This window comes from Rhinatrema bivittatum, chromosome 3, assembly GCF_901001135.1.
Source record: "Rhinatrema bivittatum chromosome 3, aRhiBiv1.1, whole genome shotgun sequence".
Taxonomy (NCBI): domain Eukaryota; kingdom Metazoa; phylum Chordata; class Amphibia; order Gymnophiona; family Rhinatrematidae; genus Rhinatrema; species Rhinatrema bivittatum.
In genome coordinates this window covers 203,048,762-203,068,350 of record NC_042617.1, presented here as the reverse complement: position 1 = coordinate 203,068,350, position 19,589 = coordinate 203,048,762, and the positions used below count along the sequence as shown (strand labels likewise).

General features: G+C 50.0%; 1 protein-coding gene across 2 annotated transcripts in view; it reads left to right on the top strand.

Annotated features, from left to right (window-relative positions):
* The window catches only part of LOC115088723 (recQ-mediated genome instability protein 1-like), a 44,687-nt gene extending 25,896 nt beyond the window's left edge, over positions 1-18,791 (top strand). For both annotated transcript variants that reach the window (XM_029596966.1, XM_029596967.1), the window contains exon 2: positions 16,349-18,791. In XM_029596966.1, coding sequence (XP_029452826.1) covers positions 17,345-18,772 — 1,428 coding nt within the window. In that variant the 5' untranslated portion in view covers positions 16,349-17,344 and the 3' untranslated portion in view covers positions 18,773-18,791. The remainder of the gene's footprint in view (positions 1-16,348) is intronic.
* The last annotated feature ends 798 nt before the right edge of the window (positions 18,792-19,589 follow it).

The window sequence follows — 19,589 nt, the reverse complement described above, 5'->3', positions numbered from 1 at the left end:
GAGCACTGGATGGCCGGCGCCATCTTTAAAAATGGCGCGGGCCACTGACGCCCCCACTGGACCACCAGGTAATTTTAAAACGTTTTTTGGGGGGGTCGGGAGGGTGGGGGATGCTAAGGGGTCAGTTTTAAAGGGTCGGAGTGGGGGTTTTTTATCGGGCCATCGGCGCCATTTTTATTAGTGGCAGCCGACGACCCGAGAGGGGGCGATCGGTCCCGGGGCTTCCACTGGACCACCAGGTGATTTTAAAACATTTTCGGGGGGTTTGGGAGAGTGGGGAAAGGTAAGGGATTAGTTTTAAAGGGTCGGGTGGGTTTAGGGGTTGTTTGGTGTGCCGGTTTTCCCATCCCCCCCCCCCCAAATAACTCCCGTTAGTGGACACAAACCCGATTAACAATTTTCCACGATAAATCGGGGGAATTTCTATTGTATCGCACTCTTTAATGATTTTTGACGATTTAAAAAGTATCGGATGATATTTTAAATCGTCAAAAAACGATTCACATCCCTAATGTCCATCAAGCTCTGTCTTTTCCCATTTCATGCTGTTTGCGTATGAAACATTAAAAACTATCTGTACTCTGACTTTCCAATTTCCTAAGTTTATGTTCTGGAGATAGAACCTGTTGCGAACCTGTCCGCGGACCCCATCTCGCAGTCAAGCTCTTACATTCCTCCTCCGTGGCCTGCTGCCTGCTGACGCGGCTGGCACACCTCTAAACGACCCAAGGCCACTTTCCTCTTCATGGCTGAGCTGCGCTGCTGACTCCACCTTCAGCGGGACATGTTTGCTGGATTTGTGTTTCCTGTTTTTCAATAGAATTTTTTCTCTAAGTCTTGAACTCACGTTCATATTTTTAAACAATTTTGTCTAATGTTTGGACTCATGTCTCCAGTTCTTGAGCATGACCCTTTTCTCCGAATTCCTGGAATTATAGTTGTTTTCATTCAGAATTGTGTACTAACTGCTTGTCTCGTTTCAGCATGTCTGGACTCCTTGACCCACAAGAGGCGCCTGCATCTGTTATGGTTATGAGGTGTTGGAGTGGATTCTTGGGTACTGTGGTGATGGCCACTCCCATGGGGAGGAGCCCCGTGAGGAACCGCAGTACTAGGCTAGACTCTATACATGCAGACACAGAGAAGTTGTATTTATTGTACAGCTCGATGGTACTGCCCGGGGAGCGGGCAGCAGTAGAGGTAACCCAGGGACGTAGTCCAGGGGTCCTCAGCAGAGGAGACAAGTCTCACACTCGAGTAGGTGATTGGCAGCGCGGCGTAGCAGGGACAGGTCCCGGATGTAGACACAGAGCGCTGAAGCTGAAGATGAGACAGACTGAAAGGGTTAGTACTCACTGAAGCAGAAGCTGTATAGTTGAAGGTCCTGGCAGGCAGAAGTTGTTCAATGGCAGGCACCAGATTAGGGAGAGCAGGTCCTCGAGGAGCGAGTACCCGGTATCCCAAGATAGGTACCTGAAATAGAGCAGAAGGGCCCCCGAGAAATGGGTAGATAGGTTAGTGAAGAAATACCCTGAAGGGCAGAGAGAGCTTCCTGCAGCAGCTGGGAAGTGGCAGAGCAACTTAGACTGGAGGCAATCCAATCCAATCCTTGCTAACTCAGTTTCAGGTCGATCCAGTAAAGTGTACTCCGTCAGAGCGCACTGTCACCCTGCTCTGGACGCGTGTTTTCCCTTACCCCTTATTCAGTAAGGGGAGGAAAACACGCGGCCCACCCGCGGCACCTAATAGCGCCCTCAACATGCAAATGCATGTTGATGGCCCTATTAGGTATTCCCGAGCGATCCAGTAAGTAAAATGTGCAGCCAAGCCGCACATTTTACTCTAAGAAATTAGCGCCGCCCAAAGGTCGGCGCTAATTTCTTCCGGCGCCAGGGAAGTGCACAGAAAAGCAGTAAAAACTGCTTTTCTGTGCACCCTCCGACTTAATATCATAGCGATATTAAGTCGGAGGTCCCCAAAAGTATAAAAAAGTAAAAAAATAAAAATAAATTTTGAATTCGGCCCGCGGCTGTCGGGCCGAAAACCGGACGCTCAATTTTGCCGGCGTCCGGTTTCCGAGCCCGTGGCTGTCAGCGGGCTCGAGAACCGACGCCGGCAAAATTGAGCGTCGGCTGTCAAACCCGCTGACAGCCGCCGCTCCAGGCCAAAAGGAGGCGCTAGGGACGCGCTAGTGTCCCTAGCGCCTCCTTTTCCTCGTTTGCACCGCGTCGCCTAATTTAAATACTGGATCGCACGCACCGGCGAGGGGCCGGTGCGCGCGCCGGGAGAGCGGGCGTTAGTCCGCTCTCCCACGGACTTTACTGGATCGGGCTGTTTGTTAGCAAACAAAGGCCAGGATGTCCCTTTTTGGGGACGCCCCCCGAAGTTCCCGCCATGACATGGATAAAGACGTGGGTGGCGGCGCGCACACACCCTAGGAGGCTCTACCAAGAATGAACAGGGGTGCAAGATCTTTGAATCACCGGTCTGACTTTGCACAGCCCCTACACCTACATCAGAGCCATCGACTTCCACAATGAAGGGTCAAGGAGGTCTGGATAGCGGAGACATGGTTTGCTTTGAAAGGTGTCTTTTAACTTCTGGAACGCAGTCACAGCTTCCATAGACCAAATAGCAGCGTTGGCTCCCATCTTAGTCATTGCTGTTAATGGAACAGTCAATGAAGAGTAATTTTTAATAAAGGTCTGGTAGTAATTGGTAAATTCCAAAAAACATCTTCGAGTTTTTAGGCCCGTGGGTTGTGGCCATTTTTGAATACTCTCAAGCTTCTGAGGGTCCATTTGGAAACCATTGTTTGAGACAATGTAACCAAAGAAGGGCACGGATTCTTTATGAAATTCACATTTAGACAATTTGGCATACAAGCGGTTCTCGCGAAGTCTCTGCAGAACTCTTTTGACATCTTCCTGATGGGATTGCAGGTCCTGAGAAAATATCAGGATGTCGTCTAAGTAGACAATGACACATTGGTAGAGTAAATGTTACGAGCGTGACCTCCAGCAGCTGTTATGAACCGAGGGCTTGGAGACCTTCAGCTACTGTTATGAGCACGGAGGCGCGGTCTTTTCTAAAGCAGGTGATGTGAGCCCTTGGGCCACAGCATGACTCAGGGAGGATCCCCAAGACACACTGCGAGAGGTGAGCTGGTACGAGCATGGGTAACTAGGAGCAGGGCAAGGCTGAAGCAAAGACAAGGAGACAGGGGTCTGACCCTCTACCGGACCTGCATGCCCCAGGATGACCAACAATGCAATGTTGATCAATGAACAGTCCTCCGACCGTTCCAAGCCCTTTCAGACCTGCTGCTGGATATGGCAAAAGGCGGCAGGACGGACAGAGGACAAGGGCAGATGGAGTCCTTATAACACAGAAGACTTTCGACGAAGACTCAGGCGAGGAAACTGTAGACGAAGACTCAGGCAAGGATCAAGGCACTGTAGATGAAGGCAAAGGGTCAAGGCACTGTAGATGAAGGCAAGGATCAAAGCGCTGGGTTGAAACTGCGATGCAGCGTGCTCTATACAGTCCACCCGCGGGACTGGTCGCGGACCATGCTGGGCTCAAAGCAGAATCTAAGAGAGATAGTGGAAGCTGATACCAGAACATGATGAAGATACTGAAGAGGCCTGCACCGGGGCACACCCTACACAGTCCACCACCGGGACTGGTCACGGACCACGCTGGTGTGGAGCAGGTTCGAACAGAGTCCTTGACATGGACGAATGCGAAATGCAATAGGCTCCGAAGACCGGGACAAGACTCAAGCACAGGATTCACGATTCTCAAGGATTAAAAACTTAGGACTGAAGCAGAAGTCTTCCAGAGGGTTGCACTGAGGAGATGAGGATGCCCTAAGTACCGTGAGACACCCTACACAGCCCTCCCATGTGAGTGGTTGTGGACATGACAACAGCATGCCAGGAAAGTAGACATCAAGGAACCAAGGCATGGAGGCAGAGGCAAAAACAAAGGCATCAGGAAGGACATCGGACATCAGGAGGTACAAGCGAATGACATCAGGAACACAAAGACATCTGAAGACATCTGAAGACATGGACGAAGGACATCAGGAACCTGAAGACATCTGGAGGCACGGACGAAGGACATCAGGAACATGAAGACAACTGGAGACCTGGACAAGGGACATCAGGAAAATGAAGACGAAGCCATCAAAGCAGAAGAAGACCATTGAAGACCTGGACCGGAGAGAAGACACAGCCAACTGTGGAACCCGATCCGAAGTCCAGGAGTGACTGAAGAGGAACCCTTATATATAGCTGAAGCAAGAAGTAGTCATCAGGTGGAGCCCGGGGCATATCCGGCCATGGGCCCTTTAAATGAAGTGAAGAGGAGCGTGCTGGCACCTAAGAGGAAGGCAGAAGAGAAGACAGCACCAGGGAAAGTGGCGTCCCTCTGCTCGCTGGGGAAAGGCAGGCTGGCTGCAAGCACCGGCAGGGACAGCCTCCCTGCTGGTCGAAGACCACGGCAGCGGCGAGGACGGCTCCCTGCCATCTGAGGACCCCAGGAGGAGCGTCGGGGAGCCAGAGCAGCATCGGCCATGTGGGAAGGCTCCCGGCTGTTCAGCCCTGCCAAGCAGGGCTGAGGACATCTACAGAGGAGCCCGGAGGCAGGCTTGCCGTGAAGGAAAGGTGTTGGTGGCCCAACTGGCCGCAGAAGGTAGAGGACTCGGGCAGGTTCACAACAGTACCCCCTCCTCAAAGATCCCCTCCTCAAGCCTCTTGTCAACAGCTTGGGAAGAAGGTATTCCACAAACCATCAAGGGGCAATCAAGGATCCAAGGACAGAAGCTGGAAGTTCTTGGCGAGGAACTGTAGCAATGGTAATACTGTAGCGGACGTCATGATGAAGAATGTTGAAGATCCAGGCAAGACGTAAACAAGACACTGAAGACATAAAACAAGCAAGGCACAAGATTGCAGGACAGCAAACTTGCATCTCAGATTCTGTAGATCAAGGTGGCAGAGTTCAAGGGCAAAACATCTAGGATGAACAGAAGGCATAGACAAGTATTAACTTGGAATGATGACTGGTTTTTGGTTCAAGGAAGTCAGAGCAAGTGTGGCAAATAGATAAGCATCATCTTCATGGTGGTAGCAAGGAAAAGACGAGGTAGACTTTTAAGCTGGATTCTATAGCTGTGACAATGGAACTCCAGGAGAGTAAGTAGACAACTTACTAGCGCCAGCTGTTTTGGGATGGCGGTGGTAACAGAAGAACTCTAATGGAAGACCGATGCACATAGCACAGAGGATGGAGAGTTTAATACCAAGGGAAGCCTCTCAGTGAAGGTTGTGACCAGGAGGCCCACAGGATCTTCACCATTGGAAGCCCGAGATCCCGCCGGGAGGAGCCCTTGAGGATCCAAGCCACTTGGACTTAGAAGCGGGCACCTGGGGACGAGTATATGATGAGAATTCCAAAGGAAGTGAGTTGAGCAGGAAGTTGGAACCAGAAGACCCACAAAATCTTCACCATTGGGCCCGAGATCCCCCCGGGAGGAGCCCTTGAGGACCCAAGCCGCTTGGACTTAGGTGGAATCTGCGGAAGGCAGAAGTCTGAAGCTGAGCAGGCCACAGAGACTAGAAGCTCAGGATTGTTGCTTCCTGGCTGGCATGGCTGAATAAGAAGAGTCATTACAGATTGGTACGAGAGCGCATCTTGGGAAATCCATAAATACTTCAGGCATTCACAACATAGGGAAGTCACTCTCAGACTTGATGGTCAGTAGGTGTCGCTATAGTACTTATGCAAGGGACTGTTTGCTGAAGATGATTGCTCCAATGACTGTGAAGATGTAGTCCCTTAGGACAGGATCAAGGAGCCATAACAACAGATGGAGCTTCAAGAGACATGCTCGAAGACAGCAGAGAATTTCATGGATATGCAGTGAATCTCCACAGATGGAGAGTCGAATGCAGGAAATGGTGGATGTCCTTGCAGAAGTGAGTCACTGGTGGAAGGCTCCGGGGATGAAGAATACTCAGTGACTTCATTGAGCTGTACGGTAAGCTTCCTGGGATGATGAACTGAAGATAACCACATGGGTTCCTTTGGATCCATGGAAGTAAGGTAGACTCATCTTGTGGTGTCAAGGAAGACAAGGTCTCTTCAAGAAGATCAGCAGCACGGTAGTGTAGACATAGTAGAGTACTGGAAGCTGGTAATGTAATTCTTAGCTTAGCAGCGAGGCTAAACGGCAGAGTGGATGACTGGATCAAACTGTGGATTCAAGGTGATTCGCAAGGAGGTGACATCTACAAGGAACCAGAAAGTAGTCCATACCTGGACTACTTTTTGCGGATATGAAGAGAGACTTCTAGTTGAAGATGGCTCCTATTGCAAGCACTAGGACAATGCAAACAGGAGCGGAGTCAGAAGCAGAGAGACGAGGACGAGTTTAGGGTGCAGGTGCCTCCTGCTGGTCGTAAGAACCCTAGGCATGAACTGTGAAGAGAAACTTCAGGCTGAGGACTCCAGAGCCAGCACTAGGCCAGTGCAAGCAAGGGATGACTAACGGAGATGAAGTGAAGACAGGTCACGGGTGCAGGCACCTCCTGCTGGTCGGGAAAAACCTAAGACCTGGGGTGCTGTAAAGTACACTTCGAAGGCACCTACTCCCTAAAGCTTGAAGATTCTCGATGTTGAGGGTGCTGGTTGCCAGATGTGGAAACTGGGTGCAGGTGCCTCCTGCAGGTCCTGCAGGTCAGGAAGGAGGAATAGCCTAGTGGTTAGAGCAGTGGACTATGAACCAGGAGACCAGGGTTCGAGTCCTACTGTCGCTCCTTGTGACCTTGCGCAAGTCACTTTACCCTCCATTGCCTCAGGCAATGGAGGGTAAAGTGACTTAGATTATAAGCCCTCTGGGGATAGAGAAATACCTACAGTACCTGAATGTAAACCGGTGTGATATCTCAATTGAGATCAAATATCGGTATAATAAATAAATAAATAATATGAAACCCAGGGAGCTGGACCTCATCAGAGTGGGAAGAATGGAGATGAACACTGGAACTGTGGCAGGCGTCTCCTGCCATTTGAAGAAGTTCCAGGACGTGTGAACACAGAGATGGTCTGAAAACAGATGCCTCCTGCAGGTCGTGGGACCCAGACAGCTGAAGCGGAGAAACAGCAACAACAAAAAATTGACTAAAGCAAGCATTAAATGTCCAGGAAGCTAGGAGCAAAAAATTCTGGGCAAAAATCAAGTTGAAGGAAGTCCAGAAACTGAAAAAAAAATTTCCAGGCAAAAATCAAGACCAAAAAGTCCAAAGAAAACTGGAGCCCATCGGGCACAGCTCACTGAGCTCATGGCCTTCAGATCCTGTATGAGCGCAACCTCTGGCAGCTGTTACAAACCGAGGGCTTGGAGACCTTCAGCTACTGTTACAAGCACGGAGGTGCAGTTGTTTCTAAAGGAGGTGATTTGGGCCACGGCATGACTCAGGGAGGAGCCCCAAGACACACCGCAGGAGGTGAGCTGGTATGAGCATGGGTAATGAGGATCAGGACAAGGCTGAAGTGAAGACAAGGAGACAGGGGTCTGACTCTCTACCGGACCTGCATGCCCCAGGATGACCAACAACGCAATGTTGATTAATGAACAGTCCTCCGACCCTTTCAGCCCTGCCGCTGGATACGGCAAGAGGCTGCAGGCCGGACAGAGAATGAGGGCAGACCGAATCCTTAGAACACAAAAGACTTTGGATGAAGACTCAGGCAAGGATCACGGCACTGTAGACGAAGGCAAGGATCAAAGCGCTGGGTCGAGACTGCGACGCAGCGTGCCCTACACAGTCCACCCGCGGACTGGTCACGGACCACGCTGGGCTCGAAGCAGACTCTAGGAGAGATAGTGGAAGCTGATACCAGAACATGATGAAGATACTAAAGAGGCCTGCACCGGGGTGCACCCTACATAGTCCACCTGCAGGACTGGTCATGGACCACGCTGGTGCGGAGCAGGTTCGAACAGAGTCTTGACATGGACGAACGCAAAATGCAATAGGCTCCGAAGACCCGGAGAATACTCAAGCACAGGATTCACGATTCTCAAGGATTAAAAACTTAGGACTGAAGCAGAAGTCTTCCGGAGGTTTGCACTGCAGAGATGAGGATGGCCTAAGTACCGTGAGGTGCCCTACACAGCCCACCCGTGGGACTGGTCGCGGACCATAACAATGGCATGCCAGGAAAGTGGACATCAAGGAACCAAGGCATGGAGAAAACAAAGGCATCAGGAAGGATGTGGAACCCGATCCGAAGGCCAGGAGTGACTGAAGAGGAACCCTTATATATAGCTGAAGCAGGAAGTTGTCATCAGGTGGAGCCCGGGGCATATCCGGCAGTGAGCCCTTTAAATGAAGTGAAGAGGCGCACGCCGGCGCCTAAGAGGAAGGCAGAAGAGACTCCCTGCCAGTCGAAGACCCCAGCAGCGGCGAGGATGGCTCCCTGCCATCTGAGGACCCCAGGAGGAGTGTTGGGGAGCCGGAGCGGCATCTGCAGCGGCCCTGCTCGGCAGGGCTGAACAGCTCCCGGCTGTTCAGCCCTGCCGAGCAGGGCCGAGGACGTCTACAGAGGAGCCCGGAGGCAGCGGCAGGCTTGCTGCGAAAGAAAGGTGTCGGCGGCCTGACTGGCCGCAAGAGGTAGGGGAGCGCGGGCAGGTTCACAACAGTAAATCACGCAGAATATTGTTCATCATGTTTTGGAAGACAGCCGTGGTGTTGCACAAGCTGAAGGGCATCACCAGGTATTCAAAGTGTCCATCCTGGGTATTAAAAGCTGTCTTCCATTCATTGCCAGCGCAGATGCAAACTAAATTATATGCTCCTTTGAGGTCAAGCTTAGAGAATATCTTGGCTCCCTGTAACCTATCAAATAGCTCCGAGATGAGTGGTAAAGGGTAGCGGTCTGTTATGGTGATCTCATTCAGACCTCTGTAGTCAATGCACGGACGTAACGTTCCGTCCTTTTTCCACACTAAGAAAAATCCTCCGCCGGCAGGAGACTTAGAAGGTCTTATGAAGCCTTTCTGGAGATTCTCCTGGATGTATTCTGACATCGCCTTATTCTCCACTACGGAGAGGGGGTAGACCTTTCCTTTGGGTGGTTCAATATTTGGCTTAAAATTAATTCTGCGGTCATATGATCTGTGTGGAGGTAATACATCAGCAGCTTCTTTTAAGAATACATCTTGGTAAGATGCATATTGAGGCAGCAACCCAGGCAACAATGGGGTAGTTGGCATGCATGGTATTGGAGAGACTCCCATTAAGCATTTGCCATGACAATCTGGACCCCAACGTGAAAGCTCCAAAGTGGTCCAGTTGAATTGTGGCATGTGTTTCTGCAGCCACGGTAGCCCAAGTACCAAAGGGTGCACGGCCTACTCTAGCACAAAGAAGGAAATAGTCTCTGTATGAAGAGCACCAGTACGCAAGCTCACTGGTTCTGTAAGCAGAGTTACTTCACCCAGTAAGGGCTCTCCATGAATAGAGGACAATAGTAATGGAGATGTCATAGTAGTGGTAGGGATCCACAAGTGTTCCACTAGACGTTTCAAAATGAAATTTCCCCCTGCCCCAGAGTCTACTAAGGCAAGGGTCTGATATTCCAAAGCCCTGCAGATTAAAAATACTGGAAGAGAGAGTGGAGGAGAGGGTGCAGTTAGACCTAAGAAGAGTCCTCCCACAGGACTTAGGTCTGCAAGTTTCCCGGACATATAGGGCATGTTTGTACAGCATGACCAGCTTGCCCACAATACATGCATAGTCCCATCCTCTTTCGGAATCGTCTCTCTTTTGAAATCAAATGACTGCGGCTCAATTGCATTAGTTCTTCTTCGCCAATAGCAGCCCCTGGGATTGTAGGCCTGGGTACAGACTTGACACGAATCTCTCCCTGGAGTGGTCTTCTGGGAGTCTTGACCTCTTGAACTTTGTCACGAATTCGGCAATCAATCTTTGCTGCCAACTTCATAAGTTCCACTAAGGTCTCAGGCATCTCACGAGTCACCAGTTTATCTTTCAATCGGGAGTTCAGACCTTCAAAAAATAGGGTTTTCAGGCACCTAGGGTCCCAATGTAATTCAGAAGCCAACGTCTTTAATTCAATGGCGAAGTCTGGTAAAGGTTTGTTACCTTTTTTTAGATGAACCAAAGCTGATCCTGCTATTGAGTACCAGGCAGGGTCATCAAATACTGACTTAAACAGTTCAAGAAACCCGGCAAGATCATTCAGGATAGGGTCATTGCACTCCCACAGCGGTGAGGCCCAAGCCAGCGCTCTTCTGTCCAGATACGAAAGGATATGGTGGTCTTGGCATATGCTGTAGGGAAATGGTTAGGTTGCAGAGAAAAGTGCATGCAACATTGATTAATAAATCCTCTACACTTCCAAACTTCACCTGCGAAGCGTGTCGGAGCAGATAGAGGCACTGTAGACTTGACAGTCACTTTTGGCAGTTTAACTTCTTTACCTGCGGCAGCCGGTGCATTCATCTGTGCGTGTAACTGATTAAAGGCAACACTCGAGTTGTCCAACAAATTCTGTTGTTCGGAGATTTGCTGGGCCAGGTCCGGAATGGACTGCAAAGTGGTGAGCTGAGCCGAATCCATGGAGTTAGCAATCTGTTATGGTTATGAGGTGCTGGAGTGGATTCTTGGGTACTGTGGTGATGGCCACTCCCATGGGGAGGAGCTCCGTGAGGAACTGCAGTGCTAGGCTAGACTCTATACAGGCAGACATAGAGAAGTTGTATTTGTATATTATGTTTATTAAAGATTTTTCAATAACATTCAACAATCATATGAACAAGTTTCTTGTAACAGAACCCACCCTTCCCCCACCCTCCCTTCCCCCCATCCCTCCCAATCCCCTGTGAACGTATTTGCAGTTTCTTTCCGAAGTTGGCCATAAGGGTTGGCAGGTGGATCGCTGTGGTAAGCGGGGAATATCTCTTCCATCAAAGCGCTGCAACTCACACTCCTGGCGTTGTGCCCCCGCGACTTGTAGGTACAGTTGAAGTTTGCCCTGGAGCCCACAGATCATCACGTTGTCGAACCCTAGGACTTAAATATGTCGTAAAAGCCTTCCAAGTTAATATTGTACACACAGATCTCTTTGGCTCCGTCTTTGTCAAAATAACATGTTCCATAGAACATAATCGTACCATCTTCTTAAACCAGTATTCATGGTTTGGGGGGTCTGTGGCTAACCACTGTGACAGGATTACTTGTTTGCCTAATAGTCCTGCCCTCAGAATGAAAAACCTTTCCGACTGAGATAACGGGGCAGGCAGGGAGTTGTCCATTCCAAAAAACCAGAGGTTGGGATCTGGCGGCAACTTCCTTTTCAAAATTTTTTGACAGGTATAACACAGTTGTTTCCAGAATTTTGTTATCTCTTTACATTCCCAGAAACAATGCATGTATGTACCTTCTACTGTGCCACATTTGGGACACCCTGGGGTCTGCGCTATTTTCATTTGATGGGCTCTCTGGGGGGAGATATGACACTGCCAAAGAAATCTGTACTGGGTTTCCTGTAACAGCGCATTCTCAGATAAGTCTGTCAGTTCTCGAAAACATTGCAGGAACTCGTCGTAAGTTAAAGAAAACAAAGACCAGGATTGCCATCTAGCGTTCAGGGCCTGAAGTGGTCGTGTATCCAAAAACCCCATAAACTCTTTATAAAAATAAGAAACCGAGGCCCGTTGACCTCTTCCCACCTGGATTACTTCCCTCATCTTTTTGATTTCTATAGTATCTGTAAAGGAGTGTGTCCCTGATCGAATAAAGTGTCTAACTTGGTTATAGGCAAACACATCTCCCTCTGGGAGAGAGTACCTTTGTTGTAGACTCGAAAAGGGGGCTACTTCTCCTGTCCGCTCATCATAAAGCTCATAAATGTATGTTAGCCCTGATGTCCTCCATCTATAAAATACCCGGCTGGTTTTCCCTGGCAGAAAGAGGGGGTGTCCCGTGATTGTAAGTAATGGCGTAAGGGGAGTTGGGACTTGTCCCAATTTACAAAAGAACCGCCATGCCTTCCTACACGTCTGCCATAGTCCTTGCGTTTTAATGGGGTTGGGGATCATGTTACATGTAACAAAGGATTTAAAGAAGGGACCCCATACCACTCTAAAAGATATATATGTGGGGTGATAGTGGCCAGTCCAAAAAGCCAATCTTTGACATAACGTATGCTACACGCTAAGTTATACCAAATCAAATTGGGACACCCTAAACCTCCCCCGTCCCTGGGCCGCATAAGCGTCGCCAAAGGTATGCGAGATTTTCGGCCCTTCCATAGAAAGGAACGTAATGTTTGTTGAAACCGAGAGTGATCTTGTTTAGTTATCCATAAGGGGGCCAGTTGTAGGATATATAATGAGAAGTTGTATTTATTGTTCAGCTCGATGGTACTGCCCGGGGAGCGGGCAGCAGTGGAGATAACCCAGGGAAGTAGTCTAGTCCAGGGGTCCTCAGCAGAGGAGACCATTCTCACACTTGAGTAGGTGATAGACAGCACGCGTAGCAGGGGCAGGTCCCAGATGTAGACACAGAGCGCTGAAGCTGAAGATGAGACAGACTGAAAGGGTTAGTACTCACTGAATCAGAAGCTGTATAGTTGAAGATCCTGGCAGGCAGAAGTTGTTCAATCATAGGCACCAGATTAGGGAGAGCAGGCCCTCGAGGAGCGAGTACCCGGTATCCCAAGATAGGTTCCTGAAATAGAGCAGAAGGGCCCCCGAGGAACGGGTACCCAGGTTAGTGAAGAAATACCCCGAAGGGCAGAGAGAGCTTCCTGTGGCAACTGGGAAGCGGCAGAGAAGCTTAGACCAGAGGCAATCCAATCCAATCCAATCCTTGTTAACTCAGGGCTAGATTTATCAAAATGCAGTAAGTATCTCAGCAATAACGCATGCGATAGAAAAATGGGCATGTCTATGTTAATGAAGTCCATTTCTGCTTCGCAAAGAGAAATTTTGCATATCGCGGTACTTATTGCAATGTGCGAAGTAGCTTCACACATAGCGAATTGACTTCGTTAGCGAAACGTTATCGCATTGAGCAAAATGTCATCGCGTTGAGTGAAACGCCATTGCATTTCACGATAATGTTTCCAATATAAAAGCACACTTCCTGCACCTTCCCCTTTGAGGGTGTGTTAGTGGTTGGAGGTGTAGGAGATGAGTGCAGTTTATTGGAGAGCGTTTCATCGATTACTGAGAGAGTTGTACTGTTTCTTTGTTGTCCCTTGTGTCCCAGAATCTTTTGTCTTCTGTCATATTTGTTGGAGTGCAAGTGGTGCTTGTTCCGTCTGTCTATTTGTGTGGAGGAGTGGTGGAGGAGTGGTAGAGGAGTGGAGTGGTGGAAGAGTGAAGGAGTGGTGGATGAGTGGTGGGAGAGCGGAGCGGAGGAGGCGTGGGAGAGAATGGAGCATGAGAGAAGTGGGAAGAGAGGTGAGAAGGGGAGTGAGGATAGTAGAGGGAGGAGGAGTGAGAGGGAGTGGGAGGAGGAGGAGAGGGGTGGCAGGGGAATGAGAAGTAGGAGTAGAAGTAGGGCCAGGGCTAGCTGTTAGGAATCGGAGAGTGGACCCCTGTTCCGAGGTAGAGTCAGCACTGCCGAGAAGGATGTTAACCCTCGTCAGTCTCTACCGTCGGATGGCAAGGCTTGTTGAAGATGTTGAGATGAAGGCTTCACCCTGGAAGCTCATGATTCCCCCAGGAGGAGCCCATAGGGACACAGCCACTGGGACTTAGGAGACTCCCTGAAGAATGAAGATGGTCTGGATGCAGGCGCCTCCTGCAGGTCATGGGTTCCAGACGGCTGGAGCCTCCAGCAGGTTGTGAGAAGTCCGGGAGTATACATTGAAGAATAGTCCCAATCCAGTCCAAGGGTCAAAGTCCAGAAAGAGGTTGAGAGCCGGTCCAGGAGCAGATGGCAGAATGGTCCGAAGCCAATCCAGGAGCAAAGAAGGAGAAGGGTCCAGAGCCAGTCCAAGTCGAAACCAGAAGATCACCACCACTGGTCCGAGGGTCAGGAGCCAAAGAATCAGTCCAATGAGGAGAAGAGCAGAAGCGGTGCAAAGAGTGGATCTGGAACACCGACACAGGAACCAAGCACAGAGCCTCAATACCAAGGCAAGGTCTGAGTGTCAGACCTTGCCTTAAGTACAGGAACCAGGAGGCAGAGTCCCAGGAGGAGCCATGACCATTTCCTGTCATGGCTCCTTTAAATATCTTCTTCAGCCGCGCGCGCGGCCCTTAGCTGCAACAGAGGGGGAGGAGCCAGCCCGGCCGAGAGGAACCATGCGGCCGGGCTGGGCAGCAGCAGCAGTCCTGCAGGGAGGTCGAAGAGGGCTGCCTGCCACCGCAGGAGCCTCCGGCAGGACACGACGCTCAGGTGAGCACTATTGCTGCGGCCGTCAGCCCGACCCGAGTCGCAACCCGCTGAGGCCGGCAGCCATGACACCTGGTCCCGGTCGCGGGCTGCCGTGACCAATGACCCTAACAGTACCCCCTCCTTTAGGCCTCCCCCTAGAAGGCTTGGGTTTTTCAGGGTGTGCAGCGTGAAAGTTCGTGAGAAGAGACTTGTCCAGTATATTCCTAGCAGGCTCCCAAGAATTCTCCTCAGACTCGAATCCTTCCCACGATAGAAGACACTCCCATTTTTTGCCTCTTTTCCGGATGTCCAGAATCTCATGTACCTGGTATATGGTCTCATCCTCAGCCCTATGCTGTGATACTGCGGGAGCTGTCCGAGAAGGCCAACTGAGGACAAACAGTTTCAGAATGGACACATGGAAGGAGTTATGAATCCTCAAGGTGGTCGGTAAACGGAGTTGGTAAGTTACAGGACCAAGCTGACGTAGTACAGGAAAAGTTCCAATATAATGTGGGGCCAACCGCATGGAAGGGCCTCGCAATCGGATATGGCATGTGCTAAGCCATACTTTCTCTCCTGGACAGAACCGTGGAGCTGCTCGTCGATGCTTGTCAGCGAATGTCTTGGCGGAATGGGCAGCTTTTCGGAGCATGCGCTGGGTGTGAATCCGGAGCCACCGTAACTGTACTGCGGTAAGCTGAGCTGCTGGTGATGGTACCGGTAATGGCAATGGTAGAGGCAGCCTGGGGTGTCGTCCAAATATAATCTGGAATGGAGACGTCCCTGTTGCGGAGCAAACATGCGAGTTATGAGAGAACTCAGCCCATGAGAGAAGCACTGCCCAATCGTCCTGGCGGGAGTTGACGTACATCTGAAGAAATTGCTTTAATGCACGATTAGTGCATTCCGCCTGTCCATTAGCCTGTGGATGAAATGCAGTGGTGTAATCCAGGGAAATGTTAAATGTTTTGCAAAGATTGAGCCAGTAATGGGCCGTGAACTGAGGGCCACGATCAGATACGATATGCTGTGGGAGGCCATGGAGATGGAAAATATGAAGCATAAACAGTTGGGCCAGGCGAGGAGCTGATGGGAGGGAGGGAAGTGGGATAAAGTGGGCCATTTTGGAGAATCGATCCACAACCACCCAAATTACTGTATTGCACTCAGATGGCGGAAGATCCACAATAAAATCCGTGGAAATATGTGTCCAGGGTTTCTGGGGAATAGGTAGTGGCTATAAAAGTCCCCAAGTCTTTCCAGTAGAACTCTTGTGTTGTGCACAAGTTGGGCAAGAATCCACATATGCACGAATATCCTTGTGCATGTCGGGCCACCAATAATATTGTTGCAGGAGCGTTTGAGTCCGAGATCTGCCCGGATGTCCAGCTAACTGAGAATCGTGTCCCCATTGTAATACTTTAGTACGAAGTCTCTTAGGTATCACAGTCTTGCCCGGAGGGACTGTGAACATAGCTGAGAGGATAATGCTGGACACCTCACAAGTCATGGCTGGTAAGATCCCATGGTCCATAAAGGGCCACCCAGCAACTGTACACACCTACTGTGACAAGCACTGTGTGTGTTTGCCATTCACATGGAATGACCCAAATACAGTAGTGGATGCAACACAGAAATGCCATTAGATGATAGATACTTATTTTATTTCATTTTCATTTTAAGTTTTATTTTAGTACTAACTATTTTAACCTTTTAATTGTTTAAGGTTACCTATTGTTGTAAACCGCTTTGGTCAGTAAGTTTTTACTGGAAAACGGTATATAAATTTGTTTAAATAAATAAATAAATAAATGATCACTCTGTAATCTCACAAAGTGGTCCTCTGATGGAAAACAGCTTGACAGCTTGTAACGCCATATATACTTATGATGTTTTTATTTTCTCTTCTGTTTCCACAGCTCGCCTTCAGGAAAGCCCGGGTCCCAGCCAGGAATTGCCAGGACCCAGCTAGCAAGGGCCATCTGTCAGCCAGCCAATCCCTCTCATGCAGCATCCCTTACAGCTCGATGCAGAGACACAGGTGGAGCAGGAGGAGCTGATACCCTCACAGGAGTACCCACCATTCACCGGCCTGAATGTCTCCCTGGATATCGACACCTTCATGAAGGACACAGCTGGCTGGAGAGGAAGAACCAGCAGCCCTACGCACTCCTCAGGCAGTGAGGGGATGCCAGTGCTGAGGCCCCATGGGATATCAACCCCATCTAGCCAGCCAACACTGACATATTCACCACCTCCTGCAGCCCCTCCTGCAGCACCACCGGCAGCACCACTTGCAGCCACCCCTGTAGCACCACCTGACGCTCCACCGGCAGCAGCAATGGATCGGCCCATGACAACCTCGCAGGGCCTGCGCTTGGGAGCAGAAATTCAATACCTGCGTTGGGTAATGCAGAGACAGAACAGGATCCTGCAGCATGGGATAGCTTCCAGTTCCCAGGATGCGAGCACCATAGCCGCTGCCGTCACCACCATGACGAACGTACTCAGCCACATCCTGGAGCGCATGCCCTACCAGGCATTGGAATCCTCCTCACTGGCGTCAACCCCCCACAGCAGTCCAGGACGGGGACGAGGCCGCAGGGGTCAGACCTCCAAAACAATGCCACCTCCAAGAGGCAAGGGCCCACGTGGCAAAGGGCCCTAAAGTTGATCCCATGGTTAAATAACCCCTTCCCTCCAGTTACTCTGTGTGGGCCCTTCACAGAGTACCTGTGCCGTCGAGATGGAAGGAAATGGATGCGCGTGGGCCCTTCACAGAGTTCCTGTGCCGTGGAGATGGAAGGAAACGGATCAGCGTGGGCCCTTCACAGAGTTCCTGTGCCGTTGAGATGGAAGGAAATGGATGCGCGTGGGCCCTTCACAGAGTTCCTGTGCCATCGAGATGAAAGGAAATGAATCATCATGCGCTAGCCTCTTCTCATTTGCTCCAAGATCTGGCTGCCTGCTGCGGGGTGTCTCCTCTTCTCATCTGCTCCAAGATCTGGCTGCCTGCTGTGGGGTGTCTCCTCCTGGGCCTCCTGCTCCCATGCTGCTGTGTCTTCATCTGCTCCATCACTGCTGCTGCTGGACCTTGTGCTTGTTCTCCTGCTGGCTGGTTGCTGGAACCCTGCTGCCCTGGCTCTCTGGCTGTCCTCTACCAGTGTACTCTTTCAACATGGACAGTCTGGGCCCTTTGCTGGAACTCTGCTGCCCTTGCTCTCTGGCTGTCCTCTACCAGTGTACTCTTTCAACATGGACAGTCTGGGGCCTTTGCTGGAACTCTGCTGCCCTGGCTCTCTGGCTGTCCTCTTTCAGTGCACTCTTTCAACATGGACAGTCTGGGGCCTTTGCTGGAACTCTGCTGCCCTGGCTCTCTGGCTGTCCTCTTTCAGTGCACTCTTTCAACATGGACAGTCTGGGGCCTTTGCTGGAACTCTGCTGCCCTGGCTCTCTGGCTGTCCTCTTTCAGTGCACTCTTTCAACATGAACAGTCTGGGGCCTTTGCTGGAACTCTGCTGCCCTTGCTCTCTGGCTGTCCTCTACCAGTGTACTCTTTCAACATGGACAGTCTGGGGCCTTTGCTGGAACTCTGCTGCCCTGGCTCTCTGGCTGTCCTCTTTCAGTGCACTCTTTCAACATGGACAGTCTGGGGCCTTTGCTGGAACTCTGCTGCCCTGGCTCTCTGGCTGTCCTCTTTCAGTGCACTCTTTCAACATGAACAGTCTGGGGCCTTTGCTGGAACTCTGCTGCCCTGGCTCTCTGGCTGTCCTCTTTCAGTGCACTCTTTCAACATGGACAGTCTGGGGCCTTTGCTGGAACTCTGCTGCCCTGGCTCTCTGGCTGTCCTCTTTCAGTGCACTCTTTCATCATGGACAGTCTGGGGCCTTTGCTGGAACTCTGCTGCCCTGGCTCTCTGGCTGTCCTCTTTCAGTGCACTCTTTCAACATGGACTGTCTGGGGCCTTTGCTGGAACTCTGCTGCCCTGGCTCTCTGGCTGTCCTCTTTCAGTGCACTCTTTCAACATGGACAGTCTGGGGCCTTTGCCTTTAATCACATTGTACAGCATCATAACCTTATCTCTTACCATCAGTACTGTAGCAGGGGTGCCACGTCCAGTTTCTACATGTCCTTTGTGTAACCATGATTCTGCTCTATGTCTACACTGTTATGCCTGTATATGTAATTTGGCTGTTTCCATATATATTATGTACAGGTTCATAATGACAGTGCTGTGCAGTGAAAAGGAATTATTGTACGATGTGTCATCACATGTCCTTGCAGATTTTGAGTACCTAACACATTGCCATGTATGTCAGCAGTTGAATAGTACAATCTGTTAATAAAATGCACACTGCTTTAGTAACGTTTCATCATGTGTCTATGCTGTGCTTGTGGTTCATGATTGTTAAGGGTTGCACATGGTCGACGTAATGCTTATGGGGCTTTAAAGCTCCTGTGTCACACAGCTGTGTACATAACATGCCAACACTTCATATAGTGTGCTGTTACCTGCTGGGTGTCCAAGGCAATTATAAAGGACTTTCAATGTGGGTACTCTATACATAATGTCAAAGGTAGCAAATGTGCAATGCAAGGATATGTCACAACATACAAGTAATGTTGTTGTAAAACAAAGTACTATAGGTAATAGTGAGTGCTAGTAAGAAGGCATGCTGTGTGTCACACTGCATTGCGAGCTTTGTACATTGCCAGACACAGTGTGACAAACAGGGTGCATAGAATAATATATACCTTGCAAGTGGTGGTACATGGCATGTTCCATGAGTCTAACCTATTTAAAAGCAAGCCAATTCTGCTGTCCATACCTTTTGGCCATGGGAGTGTGCCATCTCACTGTTCGTATGACAGTGGAATTTACAGCACAGGAACTATCTGTCAACGATCCAGTACGCAAACAACATGGCCGCTATGCAGATCCACATGGGTGTACAATATGCCCTTACACTGTATGTAGTACCTGTATCTGTAGCCTTCCAAGAGATAGCTTTTTATTGACAACTTGCTATGCTATTAGTGTGTAACATTAAACAAAGGTCACATGCCATCGTAGTAATGTAGACCGTACGTTTAGCACTGCTTAAATACCATTCACGGGATATTGTGCTCATTCACAGCACAATTCATAGCAGTTGTCAT